This window comes from Opisthocomus hoazin, chromosome 7 (genome assembly GCF_030867145.1).
Source record: "Opisthocomus hoazin isolate bOpiHoa1 chromosome 7, bOpiHoa1.hap1, whole genome shotgun sequence".
In the NCBI taxonomy this organism is placed as follows: domain Eukaryota; kingdom Metazoa; phylum Chordata; class Aves; order Opisthocomiformes; family Opisthocomidae; genus Opisthocomus; species Opisthocomus hoazin.
In genome coordinates, this window is record NC_134420.1 from 48,174,824 (window position 1) to 48,200,062 (window position 25,239).

At 55.4% G+C, this 25,239-nt stretch overlaps 1 protein-coding gene across 2 annotated transcripts; it reads left to right on the forward strand.

Annotated features, from left to right (window-relative positions):
* The first annotated feature begins 364 nt into the window (after nucleotides 1-364).
* On the forward strand, nucleotides 365-18,165 carry JDP2 (Jun dimerization protein 2). Of its 2 annotated transcripts, none has more exons than XM_075425822.1 (4): nucleotides 365-383; nucleotides 12,549-12,772; nucleotides 16,203-16,307; nucleotides 17,154-18,165. In XM_075425822.1, the coding sequence occupies exons 2-4, from the start codon at nucleotides 12,572-12,574 to the stop codon at nucleotides 17,337-17,339; spliced, it is 492 nt and encodes a 163-aa protein (XP_075281937.1). In that variant the 5' UTR covers nucleotides 365-383; nucleotides 12,549-12,571; the 3' UTR covers nucleotides 17,340-18,165. The 2 variants fall into 2 exon arrangements, with proteins under 2 accessions (XP_075281937.1, XP_075281936.1); XM_075425821.1 differs by lacking the exon at nucleotides 365-383 and adding an exon at nucleotides 1,810-1,892.
* Nucleotides 18,166-25,239: the final 7,074 nt, after the last annotated feature.

Sequence of the window (25,239 nt, forward strand, 5' to 3'; positions counted from 1 at the left end):
TAGGGTTCTATGCAAAGGTGTACGGAAAGTATTCTGCCTCTCTGAAAACAAAAAGGAACGACAGCATGAGGAGAGCAGGAATGAGGAGATGTGTGCAGTGTCCTGCTGAGCCAGGCTGTTACCTGTTTCTGTAGGACAACTTGGGCAAAGTATGTCCTATATTGAACGCAGCGTTCCTGGTCCACTGTTCCTGCTCAGTCGCAGCTCCCCAGCTGAATTAGCTTTCTCTTGTTTGAGGCACAGATGAAGAAGACAAGGCTGGAAGTGCTGGCGGTGAGACCTTGTGGATGATTAATAGTGTGAATTGTCAGCGGTGAAAAGAAATGAAGTTGGTGAGTGCTGCAAAGGAACAATGACTGACAAGCCAGGATAAGGAAAACAAGGTAGGGTGGATGGTGCTGCTCTGTGCAGCTGGGTGGGCGGGGAGGAGAGAGCAAAGAGATGGCGCTCAGCTCCGTGACAGACTCCTCTTGTCTGTGATGACCTGCCCACGGGGCCCAGGGACACGCAAGAGGTCTCGGGGGAATTTGCCGGTCATGAGGGCTCGCTGTGGTTGATCCTGTTTGGGAGACACGTCTCCTCTCTTTCCCCCTAGGCTCAGGCAGAGAGAGCTGGGTAGTGCTGCTCAGCCCTAGAATTTTTTATTTTTTTCCAAAGAAAAAGGAGCGTTTCCATCCTGAAATGCTTTAGGAGCAGCAGCCCTGGAGCATCCAGTACCTGTGGCAGGCCCAGCGTGGCCCCACAGCTGTGCAGAGCTTTGCTTCCCAGAAGTCTGGCAGATGCAGGTGAGAAGAGGCCAATGTTAGAGAGAAAGAGGAAGAAGACAATTCAAATCCATGCAAACAGGTTTTCCAGAAGGCCCCAGCCCGCCACCCGCTCCTCTGTCTCCACCTGACATCATGGTGCTAGAGCAAGGGCCACCATGAGCGTGCGTGTGCCCTGGGCGATGTACCTCCTGGCATGTCCCAGTGATGAGCAGGCAGGAAGACCAAAGCAGCTGGGCAGGGGAGCCTTGAGCCCCTCTGCTTCCTCCTGGCTCCCCTCCGTCCCAGTCAAAGCGCTGGCAGAGCTGGGGCCGACAGCCCTTGACCCACGTACGGGGCAGACAGTGTCGTGTGGGGTGTGAGCAGGCCCGGTGGGATGGGATGGGGTGGGATGGGATGGGATGGGGTGGGATGGGATGGGATGGGACGGGACGAGAGGGAGCTCGCTTCCCACGGCGCCCTCTCGGCCCCGGTGGCTTGGCTGCCCGGCTCGGCGGGGCTGGCACCGGGGAGCCCTGGCCACCCGCCTGGTCCTTTGCCTCCTCGCTCCCAGGCGCGGCTCGGAGGAGCGGGGGCTCCGCGCACAGCCTGACCCTGCGGGCTGGCACCGGGGCGGGTGGCCGGGGTTGCCCGGGACCCGGCGTGCGCGGGGGGATGCGGAGCGTGGAGCGGGCCGGGGGTGCGAGGGGACGGGGGGTGCCGGGGCTGCCGGCTGCGAGGGCACGGGGGTGCGGCGGGGTGGCGGGTGCCGGCGCCCCGGCCGGTCCCACCCCTGCGCGGCGCTCCCCGCCCCGCGGCCCCGCTCCCCCGCCCTCCTGACGTGTGGCGCTGGCAGCCCGGCCGGTTCCGCATTCCCGACCCCTCCCCGCAGCCCGGGGCCGCTATATAGCCGGGGCTGATGCAACCCGCCCCGCCGCCCGCCACAGCCTGCGGGAGGCGCGCAGCGGGGCGGCGGGCCGAGGCGCCCCGGCATCGGCACCCGCACCCGGCGGGGCCCGCGGGTCGGGGCGGCGCCGGGCGGCAGAGGCGGCGGGGCTGAGCTGAGCCTGAGCCGAGCCTGCGCCGAGACTGCAGCCCGCGCCCGGCCCCTGCGGCCGGGCCCCGCGGGCACCCCGGTCCCCCTGCACGGTGGGTGCTGGCGCGGGCGGGGGCGAGCACCGGGCGGGCCGGGAGGGCGGCGGGAGGCTCCCGGAGGGGCATCCCGGCGGGGAGCGGGTCCGGCTGCCGGCACTCGGGCGCACCGCGGAGGTGCGGGGAGACCCTCCGGGCTGGGGGGGGGGGGGGGGCAGAGCCGCACGGTTGGCTCGGAGCAGGGCTGCCACCCGCACCCAGCCGTGCGCGGGGGCGAGGGCTGCCTTTGGGGGTGCCCGGCGCCGGGCCGCTACCCCGCACCGAGCCGCGGCGGGCGGTGGCCTCCCCCGCTCTCGGGGGCCCGCCTCGTCGCCGCTTCACCTGTCGGCCGGGCGCGCAGGTGGGGGGCCGGGCTGCCCCCGGCCGCAGGGTCTGTGCCGCGGGGGGGGGGGGCTGGCGGGGCGGTGGGTGAGCCGAGCCTCCAGCCCGCGGGGCCCGGGGGAGGAGAGGCGCCCTGGGGGTTCACCCGCTGCCCGGTCCCAAGTCCGCTTTAGCAGTCAGGCATGGAGTTGAATGGAAGTTGTATTCTTTTGCACGGTCTGCTCAGGGAGGCATTTTTCTTTTTCCATGGGAGGGAAATAGGTTTGAGAGCAAATTGGGGGAAAGGGAGAAATACCAAGAGAGCAAGAGCCACATTATGTTTCCATTTTCCTTTAATGAAGGCCCTGTGGAGGTGTATTTGAAAACACAGGGTCTCCTATGCCTTCAAGGAGGGTGAGAACACTGTGCTGGCTGGTTCCAGGGCCATATGCAGCGTATGGTGGCCAATGAAACGGGGCCTGGCTCGTTCTCTTGCTTGTCTTGGCAGCCTGCTCCGTGGCTTGTGTTACCAGCCCTGGAACACAACCACTGCCAAACCGTGTGTGTGCGTGTGTGTTTGGACTCTGAGAGCTCAGCAGAAACAAATGCTTCTGCAGCTCAGACCAGGATTTTTTAGCTAGTTTTGAGAAAGCTTGCGTGAAAAACTCTTATCTGGAGGCTGTTGCCATGGTCTGCACTGGGAATTTGCTGGTGACTGCTTGCGTGGGGACATCTGGGAATGACAGTCACTGGAGTTCAAATTCTTAATATGACTCCTAGTGATCTAAAAAAGCAAAAACCTGCCCATCTGGGAGATGACTGTGTGGGTGCAGAATCCACCGTTCAAACTGTTCCTGTGTCAAGCAGTGACTGGTTTTCCCAGGTTCCTGGGGTCTAGGGGATTAACAGGATCTGCTGAGAGTTAACGTGCAGGTTGCTGCCTCTGTCTCCTCGCTGAGACACCTATGGGTGCTTTTGCCTCCTCTTCACGGTGGAGCATTGAGTGTTTCCCTCTATACAGGATGCAAAGGTCTCTGTGCTGCTGTCCTTGCCAAGGAAGAGTAGATACTCCCTCACACCTCTTGGCTTCTCCTGCCCTCTCTATCTAAGCAGTGTGTCCAAATAGGCTGCTCAACCGCAGGCAGCGCTGAGCATCTGCTCTGTGGTCGCCTTCCTCGTGCTGGTGTTTGCTACTTCAGCTGCATTGCTTGGGCCAGGTACTTGGCAGCATGCAGGGTCTTGAGTGTGAAGCCTTTGAGAGGCTCTTTTCCTTGCAGCAGGCTGTTCCTGGTGAACCTGGCCCCAAGAGCAAGGGAGGCAGAGCTGTGGTGTGTGGCAGGGACTCCGTTGCCAGCCTGCATGTGTCCTGCAGTGTCAGCGCAGTAAGGAGGGGACGTGGCAAACCTGATGCCATCTGTCTATGGCTGCTTGCATGGATTTCTCAGGTTCTTGGACTGTTTAGAGTAAATCCAAACATTGCAGGCTATTTTAATGTGCAGCCAGGGAGCTGAAGGTCCACATGGGCCTCTCAGCTGAGCAGGGCTGTTGCAAACTAGCCAGAGCTGGTCTTTATATGGATTAGAGGTCTTTGTGGATGACCCTGGCATTCAGGGCACAATTTTGTGGAGTTTGTAGGGGGGCCTCTCAGCTCTGAGGCCATCCTTGGCCCCCGAGGGCAGAGCTCTGTGCTGGAGTAGGGTTGTCTGCTTGAAGAAGATTCCAGCCTTGACCACATGTGGTCGTGGAAGGTCCTGGGGGATTTCAGCAAGTCAGTCGCTAACCTCAGTGTCTGAGCTGCAGCCTAGCTCAGGCTAGGATTTTCTTTCCTCCTCAAATCCTTTTGAGCTGCTTCAGGCAGGAATAGGATAGCTTTTACCTTCCTGCTCTGTGCTGCCGTCCTGTGGGTGGTGCAGCACTATTAAATGTCTACCACCAAGATCTAATTGCAATCTCTAATTATAATACTGTGGTAATTAATAGCATTTTTTGCAGTTGTTGTAATTAATTATTGCGATAGAGGAGCCTTGCTATGCTAGGTGCTGTATAAAACCCTGCTGTCACAGGTTGCTTACAAGTCAGTCACTGCATTGCAGTGGTGGGGGCAGTGTAGTGCTAAACTAGAGCTTTTTACTACCCTGTGGAGGTGTGGAGGAAAACGCTTGGGGAAGGAGGAGGACTGTGAGCTGACTGCTTTGCTAATGGCAGAGGCGGGGAGGATGTTATTTCTGAAGCTGAGGACTGGGGGACCGGTATCGCCTCTCCTCATAATGGGCATAAGGAGTCAAAGCATCAGACAGGCAGGCGTGGACACCTAATGGTGGAACTCATTGGGCGGGTGGCTGCAAAACTGCGCTTCTGCCAAGGAGAGGCTGTCCGCTCTGGGCTGCCCCGTGGGTACAGCGCAGGGAGCTGCGTGCCTCCCTGATGGAGGAGGGAGGCAGCAAGGCTCTCTGCATTCCTGTTTTCAGAAAGCTTTTCATAGCCTTCTGTCTGTGAATAATTTAAATGTTCCTCCTGCCATCTGTGTGAAACTAGATGTGCAGGACTGAGCCAGACCATTCCCACTCACAAAATGGGTTTAGACTTCCACCTCCTGAGGAACTGTCCTTCACAGCTCCTTCCTCTCTTTAGCATTGTGGCCCTGCAGTACACTCACTGGAGTTTGGGATGGGACATCACATGTATGGGTTTTCACAAACCCTGCAGCTTGTCTCACACCACCTGGGGTTGCCCATGGGAGGAAGGGAACAGCAAGGGCAGCAGCTGGGGGTGTCTGTGGGAAGGGCACAGATGCTTCTTTGGCCCTGAAAACCCAGGGTCTGGTTGTAGGAGCTGTCTCTCCCTGTTGGGGTGGAAGTGGAGTGTTGAGGTAGTGAGGTATAGTGAGGTACTGTGGTGTCTAGCATACTGTGGTGGCATGCTGCAGCTCCGTGCACTTGGTAAGCCATCCTGTGATAGTGCCTTAAACTGAGCTTCAAACAAAGGAGAATCTCCCTGATACTATGAAGCAGAAAGTAATGTTGGGTCCTTGGTAAAGAGAGGGCGTGCACAGTTTTGTCTCAGTGGGGGTCACTGCAGCACCTCAGTACACTGCAGGTGGTGGGTTCCTGGGCATCAAGAGGTTCAGCAGACGAATGAATGCACAGCGGCTGTTGAAGTCTGTGTTTGCCAGCGCTACTGCATGGGTATCTGCAAAGGGCTTGGCTGCTGCTCTGGTCTGATGGTTGACAAATAACTTTGATACTGATCCGTGTGGCCTTTGGCACTGGCACTGCAAGTTACTGCTTTTAGCAATGCAGACCAGAAGCAGCGAGACAGCAGATGGGGTGACCTGCTATAAGATACTACTCAGAACTAGATGCATCGACAGCAGATAGTAGTTGTGTGGGAATGGGAGAATATTGCATTTTCAACCTCAGAAGAAAACTGTAATTGCATGGCTAGGTACTTGTGGCACTGGGAATATGGGTTAGTGGTTTTCTGCCTTCAACTTCATTGTGCTTAACTTGGCGTTCACTGGGGGCTGAACCTTGAAGCGGAAGAAGGTCTGTAGGCTCTGGTGACCCTCAGCACCCTGTAGTCTTACCAGCCAGAAGAATCCAGATGCAAAAAAGCAAGTGACTGCTTCAGAGAAGGAGTGATAGCCAACTGCCCTGTCTTTGCTTAAGAAGTTACATTCTTGGGGCATGAGAAGTTGGGCATGTCAGGAAAGGGCTTTCATATAAATCATCGTTCTACCAAGAGAAGGAACTGGAACGATGCAATGTATGACATACAGGCTGGGCGAACTTGATAGTCGGGAGCTTAAAAAAGTAAAAAAAATACAATAAAGCCATAGTAAAATCTAAGGAACCAGAAGTTGTTCTCATGAATGGTAGCACTACTTCTGACCTCCACAGCAGAATTATTGCCTGTTGGCCAGGAGCAGATGAAAAGCTGATTGCTGTGACTTAGGTGCTCCAAGACAGTCCATACAAATGGCGATAGTATGTTAAGTGCTAACACACTGATGAAGAGATCAAAGATTGCTTGTATAGTAGCTTGCAGACTTTGGCAGTGCTCCGATGCATGGCAGCTGACAAGTAATGGCAGGCACCCAGGTTGAGCCTGGAGTGAGAGAACAACAGGCAAGCATAGCCTTGGTTCTGCAGGCAGCGTGGAGGAGGGCTGGTAGGACAGACTTCCTTAGTACAGCGCTTAACATGGGCAAAAGAGAAACATGCTGGTATTTACAGAGTGTCAGAATCTACTGGCTGGCAATATTGAGTGCTAGACTGGTGTTCTCAGCATTGGTAGGGTACTTGGATCAATCATTGCAGTTGTCAGAGCATGTAAAATAGCTTATGTTGGAAGAAACCATGATTTATAGACAGCAAAATTGAAAATAAGGTCACAAACAACCCTTGCGCTTGCCAAGGAAGCTGACAGAAAAGATAAGACAGTAACAGCAATTTAAATTGAAGTGTGACTGTCGGAGCCTGCTTTGGGATGTCATGGTTCTCTCTGCATGATGATGCTGTTGATGCAGCAGTAGCTGCATTGGGTTTATAAAGAAGCAAACAGCACCTCTGGATAAGCGAGGATGCATAGGATGGTCCTGGGGGAACAATGGATACAAACTAAGGCAGTTTCTGCACAGGGAAATGAACGTGTGACTTCAACACAGGTAGGCATTCCTGTGCCAGTTTTAGTTTGTGGGTAAGAATAGCACTGACGAGGTGGCAGGAGGGGTGTGAATACAGGCTGGCAACTGGAGTACAAGCCCCCAGGGTCACTGGGTTGCTTGGACTATGCCTACGCATGTTAGATTTATGCCATAGCTGCTGTACAAACATCAGCTCCTTCAAAAAAAAAAAACCCACCAAACAAAAAGAGTCCCCAGAAAAAGCAACAGCAAAACCAGTATGGGAAGGAAAAAAAAACCTCCAGGCAAATGAATATTAGAACTGCAGGAGAAAGAATAGGAGGATATGCAGGGACACTGTCACTGAGGAAGCTGAGCAACTGTGTAGGACAGTAACAACTTGGTAAAGCTTCCTACCACTACGTTGTGGGCTCCAGAAGATAACAGACACCAGCAGTAGGAGAAAAATAAGAGTAATGGGCACTGCCTTTAAGAAATATTAAATCAACCAGCATCACAGACTGTTGACCATAAGGACATAATTGGGGGACAAAGAAAGCACGGAAACACTTGCCACTGATGGGAAAGATGCAGCAAAACCAAGGTGAGCAAAGGAAGCTGTACCGTTGTCAGCTTTTAGGGGATGAGACTGCTGATAAAATAACTGGGCTTGACCTGAGGCTGACGGACACCACGAACAGTGCCAAAGCAAGGATTCAAAAGTGACTGCAGTCATTAGGAAGGTTTACAGACATTTCGGCAAGAGGTCAAGTCTTATGTTACAGCATTTTAAGCAGAACAAGGGGGGTGTAGAGGGAAAGCTAAGGAAATGCAAACTGAATTTTGACCCATGAAATCACATGTTGACCAGGTTTTTGCTGTAAGGATAGTTGCTGAAGAGAGCATTGAATGACACAAGCTGCCCATCGCTGAACTGAAGTTTTAAGAAAGCCTTCTCTGTCTCCTAATTCATCCTGGAGCATCTTGATGTCATGGCACGAAATGATGAATAGCATCAGTGCAGAAGGCACAGCTATGGTGAATGTAAACTTGAGCCGCTGGTGTCATGCAGATCCCAGTGTCAGATGTAAGACTGCACATTCTCTTTTCCCTCGCTGCTTTGCTTTGCTGTTGGCTTCATTTTGTGAAAAAGCATAGCTGATACAATGCAGGATTTGTGTGGTTCAGCCATAGGACACCAGAATGCTAGGTTTTACTGAAGACATAATGTTTCTCAGCTTGTGTGAGTATGCATTGAAAGACTGCCTGGCATTGAGGGGGGAAAAAAGACTGTGTTAATAATCAGTTATGAAAAGAAAAAAAATCTAATAAGAATCCCAGCTAAAGCACTGTGTTAGAAAGGGAAGGAGTACAGAGGTGAGTTGGTTCATGTGCCTTAGAAATAACAAACACTGCAGGGGACTATCCAGAAAGAAATTAGGAACTGGCAAGGCACCAGCTGTATTCACCCCATCTAGCAAGACATGGCTATTGAAAAACTGCAACTTAAAGGTCAAACTCGGATCTTGAACTTCAAAGTTATTGCTGTCCTACCACGCAGACATGGCAGAAATATGCTGGAGCTATAGGCAGGCATGTCAGTGTCTTCCAGGGTAATGGCCTTGGGAAGAAGACCAAAGTATTAAATAGAACTACATGCCTTGGCTTTTCTGACACGATCAAAGTATAGCTTCTTACCTCTAGCGTTAACCAGAGAAAGAAGGCGAAAGTATCTGGGACTTGGCATGAAAAGAAAGCCTCTCTTCCAGGAGGAAGAGGCAAAAGTTGTGCAACAAGAGAGTCCCTCCAGTCAGCAGGGAGTGACAGTGCCTGGGGCTGAGGGGCATCGAGGGCTGGGTGGGATGATCTGTCACTGCACCCCTGCTCTGCAGAGAAGGATGGCACCTCTCCTTGTTCCCTTCTGATTTCTGTGGTTGTAGCCCTGCTGGGAATGGTTTTACACTCTTCTCCAAGGTCTAACTCAGCTTGACTCTTGGCAGTTCTCAATGTGCTCCTGAGTGTCCAGACCCCTGAGCAACATCTTGCTCGTGAAAGTCACTTCCCCCTTCCCACCCAGTTCTCAGCTCATCTTATTGTGCAGGTTCATGTTCTTCCAGGTGGCTCCTGGTGCTTTGGTTTGAACAGCTTTAGATTTAGTTTACACTGATGCAGGTGTGATGTGGGCTTAGGCAGTGCAGTCCTGGGAGCCAGGATAAGTTTTTTTTTTTTTTTTTAAACTGTCAGGTACTGAACCAGCTCCTTCACTCAGACCTGTGCCTGATGTCACACTGGTACAGAGGCTATTTCAAGGTGTATTAAGCTACTAGATCAAAGACATAGAGGGAAAAGGTGGCCCAGAGAAAACATCGTGTTTTCTTAGATCTTTAGCCAGTTGTCCCTGGGGAGCTGCTCCATGCTCAAGAGTGCAGGGGGGTGCTTGGTGGCCAGGTAGTCCCACAATCTGGAAAATGAATTTCTCCTTGTTTTATAAATTGCAGTGACCCTGAATTTGGTCTAACTGAGGACCTGGACTGTCCAGTCCTGTGCCTGGGTGCTGTCAGCTGCATGTCGTGATGGAAGACAACAAATTAAAACTGGGTCCCCCAAGTCCAGAATAGATTTAGGCATCCAGTGCTGGGCTCAAGTCAGTGCCCAGCCTGAAGCCTGTGACCGGGTGGGTCAGGGCCCCGCATCAGTGTGTGCCATAGCACCTCACACGTGGTGTTTGCAGGAGGAAGACTTCAAGAGGGTGTTCATATACTTTAGCTACCATTATTTTTTTGTTTTTATTTTTACTTAAGCCCAGACTTTTCAAACTGGGGATGGACATCTATGGGGTTGCTGGTGAGGGGGTGTGCAGCAGCGGGCCCAGTGTGTGCTGCTGTTTGCAGGCCGCTTCCCCAGTGCCGCAGCATGTCACCATAGTGGCAGTGGGTGGGAAATGGCTAGCTCAGCAACATGTGCAGCTATCCCAAAATGGCAGACTGAATTTAACTCCAGGCAGCTGTGTCCTGTGGCAGCACGTCCTGGGAAGAGCCTCTGGAGTCACCTCCCCTTTGCCGTGCCACCTCACTAACCCAGTGCTTTCCTGCTGGAGGGGGCAGTCTCTGAGGAAGATGGTAGGGATTTAGGCACAGTCCCCAAATAACTTTTGGAATTTTCCGTCTGGAGTGCAGTCTAGGGTGGGATGGTGCCTGGTTTCTGGAGGAGAGAAGCATCTTAGCTGTGCATAGGCCTGCAAGGAAAGGGAGGGAGGGAGGTAGCGTGCAGCTTCAGAGCCCTGCTGTGAGCAGGCATCTCCTGACACGGTACAAGGCAACCACTGCAGATGTGGAATTGCAGCTGTCTGGTTTAGAGCTTGCTGTGAAAGAATGAATTCTTTGGATCAGTTTAGGTCCTTGCAATCTCAATGAGTTGATGAGCAGTCTTTTCTGAGGTTAAATATCATTACCAAGTTATTTTCTCTTTCTCTCCTGTCACTAAATGGGCAGGATCAGGTAGTATCACTTCCCTTCAGAAGTTATTAATCTCTCCTGTTTTTCCCATCTTCTCCCTTTCCGGCTTTAATGTCCTTGTGCAGATGACCTCCCTGGGGCCCAGCTTCTTCCCCCCTGCATACCAGCACTGCTGAGCGCTGGTCTGCTCTCTCCTTTCTGGTCTCTCCTCCTGAAGGATGACCAGAGCAGAGGGCTTGATCCCTGCTGGCCTCCTCTTTACGGTCACAGTCTTGCTGCATTTGCTTTCCATGCCCTTTCTCAAGTCCTGTTGGTCACTGCTGCTGTTGTCTGAGCAAACTCTGCCAGGGGACGTCTCATGCTAACACCTGGACCTCTTTGGTGGCAGATTAGAGTGTATGACAGCTCACAGCACATTGCAGCTTGTAGCTGCTCTCTGATGCAGATCCCCTCGTCTGTCATGCCAGTATGGCTTGCATAGCACCCGTGCTGGGAGCTGTGGAACTTGCATTAACCCCTCTACCTTTGACTAACCTCTATGATTGACTTTCCTTCCCTTCTGCTGTTCATCTCCTCTTCCTTCGCATTAACAAATAAATACACCAAATAATCTTCTGGGTAAAGAGATGCACCAGTGCCAAGAAATCCTTAACTTCTCTGCTTGTCGTGATTAACCCTGTTCAACCTGCTCCCACTGACCCTGCTTGAGCAGGAAGCTTGCACCTGGCAATCTCCAGAGGTCCCTCCCCACCTCAACTGTTCTGTGTCTCTGATCCAACAGTCCTATCTCACATGCAGCTTTACTAAAGTTTTCAGCCTGGTACTGCCATAGATTTGTCATCCTAGGATGGCAAGTGCTGAGCGCTGTGGCAGCTGACCTGACTGTGTGTGCCTTTGCTTAGCACACTTGTACTGCCTGGACCAAAAGTCTACATCGCCTGTTACCAGGTCTCTGAGTGGATGCTTTGGAGAGAGCAGGGCAAGTGCATGTTATTCCTTGCTTAGTGCACCTCCTCGCTTTGGCAGTTGGTGCTGGCAGAGCTTCCAGGAGTTTGTGCAGACTGATGTGACTGATGGTCCTTTGTAGACCCCTCTGCCATGAGTTTGCCCAACTGCTTGTTGAATCCTGCCTTGTGACTGGCTCTAGTGGTTGCAGGAAGCTGCTCAGTGAGATTTTGGGTCTACTCCATTAGACTGTTTCTCTCTCCTGATATTGCTGGTTCCTCTCCCCGCTGTGTGGGTGCCACCTGGTGTGGAGGCAGAGTGAGGTGGATGCTGGAGGCTCCTGGAGCGTGCTGGGGCTGGACTGCCTGGGCAAGGCAAGGAGAGCAGTGCACGAGCAGTGGGACACGTGATTGAGTTGAGGGAGGGAAAAAGGTGGTTGCTGTGTGGACAGAAGTTGACTCTGCATATTGTAACTCAGTCACTTGTGAGTGTCCCAGGCCAGTTACACAAGCAGGGATGTACTTGTGCTGTAGGTAACAACCACCTGCTCCCTTTCGTTTTTGGCTGACATAACAGCTCCAGCTCTATGGGCTTCTCATTTTAGGTACAATTTTATTTCTTAGCCTGTTGTTCTTTGCCTTTCATGGTAACTCCCTTTCTTCTGCCTGCAAGTGGCTTGCCAAAGCTTGTCCCGATCCTATTATCACTTGTGTTGCAATTTTTTCTTTCCTGATAGAATAAGCCTTTTGCACCTTTCCTCTCCTCTCCAGCCTTCCCTTAGTCTGTGCTGGGAGGTGTTTGTTCAGTGGCAGGTTTTTCTCACAGTTTTATCCCTGGTCCCCGTGTGCCGTGTTCCACCCATGACCAGCAGGCTGAGCCTGCCCAGAAGAAATCCAGCCTAAGGCATATTATGGTCCTCTTTGTGCCATTTTCTTCTTGTACTACTAACCTACACATTAATCAAAACTCAGTTAAGGGCAAACCTTGGTCTTCTGCACTCCAGAGAAAGATGTGCCAAAACCAGTAGTCCATGGGACCACATCACTGTCATTGCAGCCAGCTCCTGTTCTTCTGGTGCTTTGCATCTCAGGTCTCTTCCCTTCCTGATCGACACACCAATAGTGCATCCTTCCTAGCAGGGTTTGTATATTTTGGTTTCTTTTACCCAGGTCTGCTTAGTCCTTGCCTTTGCCATCCTTGGGGAAGAGCAGCTGCTCTCCCTCGTTCACACCTCATTAGGTGATGGGACTGTAGAACAAATTTGGCTTGTGTCGTGTCATGGGGCCCTGTAACTGGGTTGTAACGGGCCGTGTCTCACTCTCCCTCCAGCCTACGAAGCTGTTTCCCCTGCTATGATGCCAGGGCAGATCCCCGACCCGTCCCTGACGGCCGGCACGCTGCCTGGGCTTGGCCCCTTGACGGGACTGCCTGGCACAGCCCTGACCGCCGAGGAGCTGAAGTACGCCGACATCCGCAACATCGGGGCCATGATCTCACCGCTCCATTTCCTGGAGGTGAAGCTTGGAAAGAGACCCCAGCCTGTGAAAAGTGAGGTGAGTCTCGAGGGCTGCTGGCTGCAGATCGCCCTGCAGGGCCGTTGCCTGCACCTGCCTGGCTTTCCCTCCTGCCCATGCTTGGGTTTCCTGCCAGGGTGGCCAGCAACGTGTTTTATAAGCGTGTCACACTACCTGTTTGGTGATGTGCACGTGTGTTGGCAGCTGCTCCACCGGCTGCATCTTCCCCGTGCCTGAATTTCTGTCCCTGGGGCATGGGCTAGGAGTGGTGGCCTTGGTGTCCCGGGCCTGACCGGTCCCACACAGCCTTTGGCATCTGGCTGAACTCAAACCCTGCCTGTGGAGTGGGGTCTGATGCAGCCAATGTGTCCCTAGGTTGGGGCACGCACCCGAAAGAGAAGCTGTACAGCCCTTCAGAGGGCTTGCGCGATGCTTTCATCCCATCTCTGGTGCCAGCGAGCCCTTGGTGCTGCTGGTGTTGGTGCTGCGTTTCCTACAGGGACGAGGCGCGTGGGCGAGCGGTGCTGAGTGGCAGCAGTGACTTGACTTGTGCTGCTGGCTGGGGCTACCCTTGCCTTGCTGCTTGGGGGGGACCCTAGCTTCACCTCGGGGCTCCTGGGTTGAGGATGGTGGGTGGCTTCTGCTTGGTATCACAGGCTGACACGTCAGAACCGGGCTGCAGGGGCTTGGGAGACACTTGCACAGCATTTTCCTTGTGTGGTTGTCTCGTGTTGGTTGTTCAGTCTGTGACTGCTTGATACTTGATGGACTGCTTGACACTTGCTGTACTGGTGGTGAGCGTTTGCACCTCCCACTGCCTGCAGATGGAGCTGGGAACCCATGAGTTTGAAGGCCCCGCGTTGGTGAGGGTTGTGGCTGTTGTCAGAAGGTTTGGTAAACAACCCTTCTGAACGGTGCATTTGCTCCTGCGTGAGGATACCTCAGATGATGCCGTGTGAGGATGAGGTGATGTGCATTCTCTGGAGATGTCAGCGAGAAGGTGCTAGATATGAAAAGCTGCCCTTGATGAGCTGTGAGCTGAAAGGGGTAGAAGACCAGTTCCAGGGAGCAGCTCACTCTCCAAACAGTGCTGACTCTTGGTTTGGCCCAACTGTTATGGCAAAAGCTCAGCAGCACCCAGGCCCACCTCTGGGAGGGTGCCTGTTCCTTCCCCCCAGCCCCTTGCTGTGGAGTCCATCCGATCACCTTGCACAGGAACTCTGTGCCCAAGGGGTGTCCGATCAGCTCGTGCAGCACCTGGAGCTCACCTGGGGAAGGACAGGGCAGCTCCGCAGTGGCAGGAGCTGAGGCTAGGATGCTGCATGAGGCCATCGTAAAAGCCTGGGGGATGCTAATGGCTTTGGTCCCTCTATGGGGAAAGCAGTCATGGGTTGGCAGCTGAAGCCAAATGCTGTCCCAAGCTCTTGGCCTGGGTACCATGCAGCAAACGGGGTGCAGTGACCGCCTCGCTCGTGGGTTGGGGAAGAAAGAGGGAATCTGTAGCTGTGCTGTCTTCCTGGGCACAGCTCCTTTCCTGGGGTGTCTTGGGCACCTCTGAGCTATCCCTACAACAGCTCAGTGGGCATGGGGATGTGCTCTCATTGGCCTTTGCATAACAGGGAGAGGGCAGTTCTGCCCTGCAGCAGGTACTGGGAGTGCTGAGTGTCCTCTGAGCCAGTTGTTGAGACACCGTGTGGAGGAAAGATAAGGAGAGATCCACTGGCAGCCCCTGTGCGCCTGCCTTCCCTGTGGCTGGTTCCTCCCCTGCGTGGCCTGTGAAGCCGAGGAGTTGAGGACAGCAAATGGAGCTGCCCCTGGCACAGGCTTTGCAGCAAAAGCCCGGGGGAGCTGAAGCAGTAGCTGCTTATCCCAAGAGGAGCCAAGAAACTGCCCACGCATAATTTTGCAATGCAGCCTGCAGCTGCTTTCCTCTCACAGGAGCCAGAGCCTGGGGACGCTGGGTACCGGCATGCCATGCTCTGCACGGTGCCTGGGAGGGCAGGCAGCTCCCTGCGAGCTGGGGCACGGGCAGATTTCTTTGCTGTGCTGGGGGGAGCAGCATCTCCTGGCACTGGGGTGTTTGTCCCTGGCAGTTCACACAAAACCCGCCTGGTGAATGGCAGGTGCTGGCTTCTGCGCAGTGGGCAGGCTGCCCTCCTCTTGGGGCAGCTGGAGACAGGTGCTGCTGGGCTCCTCTGCTATTGAAACCTTCTTGGGGTGCTCCCTCTGGGGCAGAGCCCTGCCCCTCAGGCTGGTCACCTCTGTCCCTGATGCTGCTGACTGAAGCAACTCAGGAGGCAACCCCAGACTTCTTACCCGCAGGGCTTCCCTGGAGATCAGCTTCTGAAACGTGCTACCGGGTGATACACTGTCACTGTCCCTTGTGCCTCTGACCCCCAGTGCCAGGGCCATGTTACCTTTCTGAACTGAAATCAAGCAGAAGCTGCCTTCTCAGATTGGAACCACCCTTAGAGAAGGTGCTAATAGGCTGTGGAAGTGCTCATAAAGCAAATGTTGCTGCCATTGCATTTGTAAAGGGTTTGTGCTGTCAGGTATCAGTTGATAGGAACCAGGCAGTTCAGTCTGACATCTCACATTTCGGGGTCCCAGACCAGATGTGGATGAAGGCACTGGAGACCTCCTCTTCTCTAGCCATGCTACAAAGCATAACCTGGATGCTGACTTCGCAAGGATTTCCAGCACTCGGATTTTTCTTGCAGGAGCTGGTTGGGGTGCTTGGATGTAAGCATGCCATAGGCCATTTACACAGGCTTTGTAGTAAATATCTCCAAATAGTTTGATTATGGGTTTCCAACCCGTAGGGCTTATTGGCCTGGCCTGTGTGGTTTGGGTCAGGCAGCACAGAGCAGCTGAGTCATGGTGAACAGCGCAGGCACTGCTGCGTCCTGCTTCTCTACAGGGGGTGCGGGACCTGTCCCCACCTGACCGTGGTGGCCCTGTGACTTGACTGGTGCCATAGCTGCAGCAGACAGTCCTGTGTACCGGAAGGGGGAAACAGCCAGGCCCAGCTGGGGGGTCTTCCCGGTTTCTCTGCCTCTCGCCCTTGGCTGCATGGGTGATTCTTTGAATGACAGAGCTCACAGAGCTGTGCCTGTAGATGTCCATGTGACAAACTGTGCCCGTCTCTGTGGGATGGGGCTCTGTTCCCCTTGCCTCTGCCCTCTCTCGGGGCAGCCCTGCAAAGAGTCTGTCCTCTGCCAGCCGGGTCCCCAGCTGTGGGTGCCACGCTGGTCTCCCTCCCTGTGTCCCCACAGAGCGGAGTCAGAGGCCGTGGCAGCAGCACACTTGGTTCCTGTTACGGATTAGACCAGGTTGCTGGTGGCTACTGGCACAGGTGGCTGCCACCCTTCTCCTTGCCCTGCCACCGGTGGGGCTGCTGGGTGCTTGCCCCTACCTGCTGCCCTGCCCACACCTGCTGGCTCTGACCTGAGTTTCTGTCTTGTTGCAGCTGGATGAGGAAGAGGAGAGGAGGAAAAGGCGCCGGGAGAAAAACAAAGTAGCAGCAGCACGATGTCGTAACAAGAAGAAGGAGAGAACGGAGTTCCTGCAGCGGGTGAGTGCCCTGACCTGTCCCAGGGCACAGCGGGGACCTTGGCAGGGGCATCTCCCTCTGGTGCCCCAGCTGTGGGCAGCGCTCCGTCCTGCACTGCCCCTCTGCCTCCCCTTGCTCCTGTGCCCGTATCTGGGAAAATACAGGCCTGTTGCCCTGCTTTCCACGAGGCTGTGAAGGCGGTGGCCATGTGCATGCCCAGGCAGAGCTGACGGGCATCCCTGTGCCTGTGATACCGAGCTGGAGAGGGCTGGAGGTGGGCTCTGAGCCTGAGGGAGAGGTGTCCCTGCCTCAGGGCTGGAGCAGGAGCACCCGTGGGAGTGGCACAGGACAGGGGCCAGCACACTGCTGGCCCCTTGCCTAGATTCCTGAAGGTTTCCCCATTCAGAGGTCAGATGCCCTCTCACCTGTGGCCAGAACAACTCTGGCAGCACCTTGCTGCTTTTTTGCAAGGGCTGGTGGGACATTGGCTTCTTGTCCCCTGCTGTGTCACTTGTCCTTTCACAAGGGCAGATCCTTGCAGATGGGGGGTGAATGCTTAAATGTGGGTTTGTTTCCAAACACCCTTCCAGCCTGTGGAAGGCAGCCAGGCAGGGGTTTTGCTGTGGCGCGGCAGAGACCTGTGCTGGGAGGTGGCTGTGTATTTCCTTGCACTGGCACTAGGTAACGCGGGGATGGGGACGCGCTGCCTGGAGGGAGCTGGTGCCCTGGCAGGTCTTCAGGCTGCTCCTGTGCTGCAGGGGCTGAGAGGCAGCACTGACCACAGACGGCTTGTTGGCCAGATTGTTTCTCCTTGTATCTTGTCCTGTTGGGCTGGAGTCACATGCGGTTGTGTTCCTGTCCTGCTAGGAGTCCGAGCGTCTGGAGCTCATGAACGCTGAGCTGAAGGCCCAGATAGAAGAGCTGAAACAGGAGAGGCAGCAGCTGATCCTGATGCTGAACCGGCACCGTCCCACCTGCATCGTGCGGACAGACAGCGTCAAGACGCCCGAGAGCGAAGCCAATCCGCTGCTGGAGCAGCTAGAGAAGAAGTGAAGATGGCACTGGGCCAGGAGGAGGAGACAGTGGCGCAGGGTCTTCCAGGGTCTCTAATGTATGTACTGTATGAAGAACTGTGCACCCAGGCCTGGTGCAGCCAGGACCCAGTGGGCTTCCTTGGGAACTATGGACTAAACCAATACGGGGACAGAGAAGATCAAGAACCTGTCAACTGAGGCTGAGCCCGGGAGCAGGGCTGGCGGTGCTGGTGAGGGCAGCCTCCCTGTGATACCTCATCACGGCCCTTCAGCCTGCTCGTGGCCCCAGGGACCCTCGGTGCTGCAGCATGTCCCGTGAGGACCAGGGGCCGCAGGCAGAGGAGCGGTGGCCGCACAGTGCCTGCCGGCACCCTGCCCAGAGGCTGCCGCCGCTCCCGGTGCACGCTCCGGAGGGAACCCCGAACCCAAGAACCGCAAACACTTGACGCGGCCCCGTCTGGTGGGCAGGCCTGTCGGGGCTCGGTGGCGCAGGCGCCCCCCACAAGCACACTCTCAGTATAATGTTTACAGCCCAGCTGTCCGTGTCGGCCGTGCTTTTGAATGCACATTTTTACACTTTTTTAAAAATATTTTTTACAAAGTTTTTATACAGCGATCTCTATATGGATTTATATAATCACTAGATGTGATCCCATAGAAATGTATGTTATGATGGTCTGTCTGTTACAAATGCATATGCCACAGTTATCTCCATTGTGTTACTTGTCCGGTAGTGTCCGGCTCCTTCCCTGGGGTGCTGGGAAGGGGGTCCAAGCCACCCTTCCCGGTGGTGTCGCTACCCTCTCCATCCATGTATGTCCTTCATAATACTCAGTTCTGTATCTCTCAGTAAATGTTACCTTTACGTACGCCGTCCTCCTGTGCTCTGTATGGGTCAGGCCACCGTGGGCTCTGGCCAGAGCTCAGCACGGTGGCAGCATGTGTGAGATCTGACCATGCTGAGTGCCTTCCTGGCCGAGTGAGATGGTGGAGCTGATCCCAGAGCTGGCTGTAGTGGTTCTCTGTGCTAGCGGCTGTGGGCTAGCGGAATTCACGCTGGGGAAGCTGGGAACCTTGGAGGCAGCTCTGACCATTGTCAAGCAAGAAGTAGCTCAATGCTGCACTGAAGAGGGCAGGCAGGGCATGGCTTGCCAGCTGGAAGGGCAGAGGTGTGAGACTGGGAGACCGTCTCATCCTGATTTGGTCCTTCTTGTTTCAGGCCTGAATACAGCAGCTTGAACTGGTGACTGGGATGAGAAAGAGAAGGGGGAGCTATCACAATGTCCTTGTGGTGGTGATCCCTTTATGGAAGGACGTGGAGAACAGTTGCTTTAGGTCTCGGCCAGGTCCTAGCCTGGCCCCTAACTGATGTGCTGTGAAGGCTCCTAAAGCTTGCCCTGGGCTTTGGCCACTGCTGAGCACGGGGGTGTGGAGGTTGAAGATAGTCAGCCAGGTGTGCTTCAGAGGCTGGGACTGAAAGTTAGCATCCCCATATGAGTAACCAAGCCCTACGCTTGATGGTGTTGCTGTGTTCGTGACTCTTGGACACGAAAGCAGTGGGAAGGTGCCTGGGTCTGGACTGTGGCAGACCCCATCTCACGTGTGGGCACCACTGAGGGCTGTCTCAGAGGAGCAGTGGTGCACCAAGTCTTCTCCTAGTTGGTGTCCTACCCGTTACCGGTGTGGATGAGGCTGCTTCGATCCAAACTGTAAGGAGCTTTTGGCCTCTGGTACAGATGCACACTCCAGCCAGGAGTGCTGAAGCAGTGTTGAGGAGAAGATGAGCTTGACATAAATGTGACAACAGCATGGGAGGAGGCCTTCCCAGAGCACAACTGCTTCTGTAGTGTGTGTTTCTCTCTCTGTCACCTCCTGTTCAAATCCTTAACCTCTAGGGATATCTGACGCTAGTCCTTTCCCTGTCTTTCTTCCTGGATTTCCCCTCCCTTTCCATGACTTCTGTCTTTGGGACCTCTCAAAATGCTGCCAGTTGCCTTGTTTCGTGTGAAGCATGTTGGATCTGTTACAGGCGAAGTTTTTGCCCTGGGAGGACTTGTTGGCTGAGGTTCTCTGGAGGGATGTGCAAGGACAGGACCTGAAACAAAGCCGGTGGAGAAAAGCAGTGTCTGGCCTGGCTCCCACCGCCTGCTGTGTGGCCCTTGAAGTTGGGCAGCTGTCCCTCTGTGCTTCCTTCTGCCCAGACCCTGCAGCGGTGGCTCAGACCTGATCCATTGCTCAGCTGCTCTCAGGAGCCAATCTTCATATCTTGAGGAACACAATGACTCTCATCAAGCTCTGCTGAAAGGATGCAGGGCCCTTTCTGCGCCTGCTGCTCTCTCCAGGACTTTATTTCCCTCTGCAGAGTGCACATGGTAATGAATTTCCAGGCTCCTGCGAGTATCAGTTTCCTCTCTGTGGTCAGCGGGAGCTCGCTGTGGGACATCACGTGGTCCAGCCACAGGCATCTTGTGCTTTTTGCTCACCTGGAGAGCCTGTGTGCTCATCTCTTTGTGGGGGGACTCTCGCCCACCTGCCACGCGCCTTTCGGCAGCACTGGCAGTGCCGCGGGCGCAGGGACAGCCCTTCTCTGGCAAGTGACTACACTGCAGTAAAACCTCCTGCTGTGACAGCTGCTGGCGTGAAGGAGAAGTACGAGGCACCCTCTGAAACCACGCTAGAAGCAGCTCACAAAGGCAGCAGCGGAAGAGTGATGGATCTGCATCAGATTAATGCTCAGCTCCTCCAGCCAAGGCCGGGGCAGGAGCTCACTGAGCCAGGGCGGTGCCCCGGCAGCTTTTTGCCCAGTCTCCTGCGTATCCTCCAAGCAGCCTTTTGCCTCATGCCAGTCAGCACCGAGGGCTTTGCCGCTCAGTTTAGGGCATTTCTTTTCTTTTCAGGGGACTTGGTTAGGCTACCACCCAATGAAGTTAAAGCAGAGCGCTTGGGCCTCTGGCCCGTGAGTCGCAGCCTGCAAGTGTTGAAGGGAAATGGCTCCGTCTCTGCGCAGCCCCGGGCTGAAAACCCCTCCTGGTGCCTGCAGGAGACGGGCTGTTTGGTGCTCCGGACTCTGGCAGCATGTGTCCTCTCCAGCCCGCCCTCAGCAGAGGTACAAGTACTGCCACAGGGCAGGTGGTCCCGCTGGATGCCTTTCGGGCTGGTGCGTTGCGGTGGCATCTTCTGGACATGGGCCAGGCACAGCCAACGTAGCCCCACGCAGGAACGGTGCTCCCAAACCCAGAGCGCAATGGCTGTGCCCGTGGCAGTGTCCTCCCACCTGGTCCCCTTCGCGCGAGGGCTGGCGGCGCGGGTTTGCTCAGAGAATGCAAGGGACCCTTGTCCCGCGTCGGGCAGCCACCTCCTGCCCGTCTCACACCCGGACACCCGGTGCGGGGCCCGCTGCGGGGGCAAGGGAGGCTGTGCCAGCCCCATCTCCCTGGTCCAGCCAGGTGCCCGGCTGAGCCCTGAGCCCCGGTGGGTGCGCGCAGATGCGGGGACTCGTGGCTCCCGCCTGTAGCTGGTTCCGGACGGCGTCCGGTGTCCGCAGCCCTGGCGCCGGGCGCGGGAGCCCCGGGGCCCGCAGCCCGCTCCCGCTGCGGGGGGCGGCCTGAGCGCGGCCCGCCGGCAGGAGGCGCTGCGCGGCCGCGGGAGCGGCGGGGCGGGGCCGGAGCGCCCCCCGGCGGCGGGAGCGGGTCAGGCGGAGCCGGCGGCGCTGCCCGGGCCCCTGCCCGCCCCCGGCGGCGGGCCCCGGCGCCCACCGCTGCTGCGTGAGAGCCCGCCCGGGGCCCCTCTGCGGGAGGCAGAGGCGTGGGCAGCTGGGGGGCTGGGCCTGCAGGGGAGCGGGTGCCAGGGAGACCTCACTGGAGCCTGGGGGTGTTGGAAAGGGGCGCGGGAGAGGGGTGAAGAGGGAGCGTTACGGGGCCCACAGCGACGGGACAAGGGGCAGCAGTCTGAGCTGGAAAAGGGTAGGTTTGAACTGGATATAAGGAAGAAACTTCCGACAACGGGGTGGTGAGGCACTGGGCCAGGTTGCCCAGGGAGATCGACTGGTGGGGCAGCACCCTGCCCTCCCTGAGGCAGAGGCAGCAGGAGGCGGCTCCACAGAAAGCAGAGAACCCCCTACCCTCTTGCCACCGAGCAGAAAGAGGGGGCCTAAGAGATGGTGGGGAATGGAAACAGGTCCCTGCTCGGGGTGGCAAGCGAATCTCCCCCTGGCCTCCCTCACCTGCCCAGTTGCCCTTAAGCAACAGATATGGGGCTCTGGAATGTGAGGGACCGGCCACAGAGGGTGTGGGTGAAGGTGAGGCTCCATCCAGGGGGTTGCCTAGAACGAGTCAGACAGCCCCACATATTGCAACTGCCTCAACTAAGAAAAAAAGGAGGGTCATTGTCATAGGTGATTCCCTTCTGAGGGGAACAGAGGGCCCGATCTGCCGACCGGACCCATCCCACAGGGAAGTCTGCTGCCTCCCTGGGGCCCGGGTTAGGGATGTTGCTAAGGAACTCCCTGGTCTGGTGCGGCCTACTGATTATTACCCCCTCTTGGTAATGCAGGTTGGCGGGGACGAGATCGCAGAGAGAAGTCCCAAGGCCATCAAAAGGGACTTCAGGGCACTGGGGCGATTGGTTGAGGGATCAGGGGCGCAGGTGGTGTTTTCCTCCATCCCATCAGTGGCAGGGAACAGCACTGAAAGGGGCAGGAAAACTCACCTGGTTAACAGGTGGCTGAGAGACTGGTGCCATGAGTCAAATTTTGGCTTCTTTGATCATGGGGAGGTGTACACAGCACCGGGCCTGCTGGCAACAGGTGGAACTCAGCTGTCTCAAAGGGGAAAAAGAATTCTTGGCCACGAGCTGGTGGGGCTCATTGAGAGGGCTTTAAACTAGGTTCGAAGGGGGAAGGGGATATTGCCAAGCTCACTAGGGATGAGCATAGGCTTGGCGTGCCAAGGCCAGGGGTGAGATTGACAGCCCAGCTCAAGTGTGTCTACACCAATGCACGTAGCTTGGGCAATAAACAGGAGGAGCTGGAAGCCATTATACAGCAGGACGGCTACGACTTGGTCGCCATCACAGAAACGTGGTGGGACAACTCGCATGACTGGCATGCTGTCATAGATGGCTACAGACTCTTTAGGAAAGACAGACCAAAAAGGAGAGGTGGGGGAGTTGCACTATATGTGAGGGAGCAAGTAGAATGCATTGAGCTTGGCCTGGGGGCAAATGAGGAACAAGTTGAAAGCTTGTGGGTTAGAATTAAGGGACAGGCTCATAAGGGTGACATTACTGTGGGTGTGTGCTACAGGCCACCTGACCAGGAGGAGGAGGTTGATGAGGCCTTCCACAGGCAGCTGCAAGCAGCCTCACAGTCACAGGCCCTGGTTCTCATGGGGGACTTCAACCACCCTGACATCAGCTGGGAAGACCATACAGCTAGGCAGGCGCAATCCAGGAGGTTCCTACAGAGCATCGATGATAACTTTCTGATGCAAGTGGTGGAGGAACCAACAAGCAAAGGCGCGCTGCTGGACCTCGTGTTAACAAACAAGGAGGGACTGGTGGAGGATGTGAAGGTCGGAGGTAGACTCGGCTGCAGTGACCATGAAATGGTCGAGTTCAGGATCCTGCATGGAGGAAGCAGGGCGATAAGCAGGATCAAAATCCTGGACCTCAGGAGGGCTGACTTTGCCCTCTTCAAGGAGCTACTGGGAGGAATCCCGTGGGCCAGGGCTCTCGAAGGCAGGGGGGTCCATGAGTGCTGGTCGCTCTTTAAACAACACTTCTTCCATGCACAGGAGCAATGCATCCCCCTGAGAAAGAAATCGAGCAAAGGAGGCAGGAGACCTGCATGGTTAAACAAGGAGCTTCTAGCAGAGATCAGGCGGAAGAGAAAGGTCCATGGAATGTGGAAAGAGGGGCAGGCCACTTGGGAAGAGTACAGAAACGTGGTGAGAGCATGCAGGGATGCGACGAGGAAGGCGAAGGCCCACCTGGAATTGAAGCTGGCAAGGGATGTCAAAAACAACAAGAAGGGCTTCTTCAACTACATCAGCAGCAAAAGGAAGGCTAGGGACAATGTGGGGCCGCTGCTGAATGAGGCGGGTGTCCTGGTGACGGAGGATGCGGAGAAGGCAGAGCTACTGAATGCCTTCTTTGCTTCAGTCTTCAGTGCTAAGACAGGCCCTCAGGAATCCCAGGCCCCTGAGGTAAGAGAAGAAGCCTACAAAGAGGACGACTTTCCCTTGGTCGAGGAGGACTGTGTGAGGGATCGCTTAAGCGATCTGGACGTCCACAAATCCATGGGCCCCGATGGAATGCACCCACAAGTGCTGAGAGAGCTGGCAGATGTCATTGCTGAGCCACTCTCCATCATCTTTGAGAGGTCCTGGAGGACAGGAGAGGTGCCCGAGGACTGGAGAAAGGCCAGTGTCACTCCAATCTTCAAAAAGGGCAAGAAGGAGGACCCAGGGAACTACAGGCCGGTCAGCCTCACCTCCATCCTGGGAAAGGTGATGGAACAGCTTATCCTGGAGGCCATCATGAAGCAAGTGGAGGAAAAGAAGGTTATCAGGAGTAGTCAGCATGGATTCACCAAGGGGAAATCATGCCTGACCAATCTAATAGCTTTCTACAATGACATGACTGGCTGGGTAGACGAAGGGAGAGCCGTGGATGTTGTCTACCTGGACTTCAGCAAGGCTTTCAACACAGTCTCCCATGATATCCTCCTAGGGAAGCTGAGGAAGTATGGGCTGGATGAGTGGTCGGTGAGGTGGATTGAGAACTGGCTGAATGGCAGAACTCAGAGGGTTGTCATCAGCGGCTCTGAGTCTAGTTGGAGGCTGGTAACAAGTGGTGTCCCTCAGGGGTCAGTACTGGGCCCAGTCTTGTTTAACTTCTTCATCAACGACCTGGATGAAGAGTTAGAATGTACCCTCAGCAAGTTTGCTGATGACACCAAACTGGGACGTGTGATGGATACACCAGGAGGCTGTGCTGCCATTCAGCGTGACCTGGATAGGCTGGAAAGTTGGGCAGAGAGGAACCTGATGAGGTTCAACACGGGCAAATGCAGGGTCCTGCACCTGGGGAGGAACAACCTCATGCACCAGTACAGGCTTGGGACGGACCTGCTGGAGTGCAGCTCTGCGGAGAGGGACCTGGGTGTCCTGGTGGACGACAGGTTAACCATGAGCCAGCAGTGTGCCCTGGCTGCCAAGAAAGCCAATGGAATCCTCGGGTGCATCAAGAAGAGTGTGGCCAGCAGGACGAGGGAGGTTCTCCTTCCCCTCTACACTGCCCTGGTGAGGCCCCATCTGGAGTACTGTGTCCAGTTCTGGGCTCCCCAGTTCAAGAAAGATGAAGAGCTACTGGAGAGAGTCCAGCGGAGGGCTACAAGGATGGTGAGGGGACTGGAGCATCTCCCCTACGAGGAGAGGCTGAGGGAACTGGGCTTGTTCAGCCTGAAGAAGAGAAGGCTGCGAGGGGACCTAATAAATGCTTATAAATATCTGAAGGGTGGGTGTCAGGAGGATGGGGCCAAGCTCTTTTCAGTGGTGCCCAGTGACAGGACAAGGGGCAATGGGCACAAACTGAGGCACAGGAAGTTCCGTCTGAACATGAGGAAGAACTTCTTCCCTCTGAGGGTGACGGAGCACTGGAACAGGCTGCCCAGGGAGGTTGTGGAGTCTCCTTCTCTGGAGATATTCAAGACCCGCCTGGACAAGGTCCTGTGCAGCTTGCTGTAGGTGACCCTGCTTCAGCAGGAGGGTTGGACTAGATGACCCACAGAGGTCCCTTCCAACCCCTACTATTCTGTGATTCTGTGATTCTGTGATTCTGAGAAGCTGTGGACGTCCTGTCCCTGGAGGTCTTCAAAACCGGGCTGGATGGGGCTTTGAGCAACCTCATCTACTGGAAGA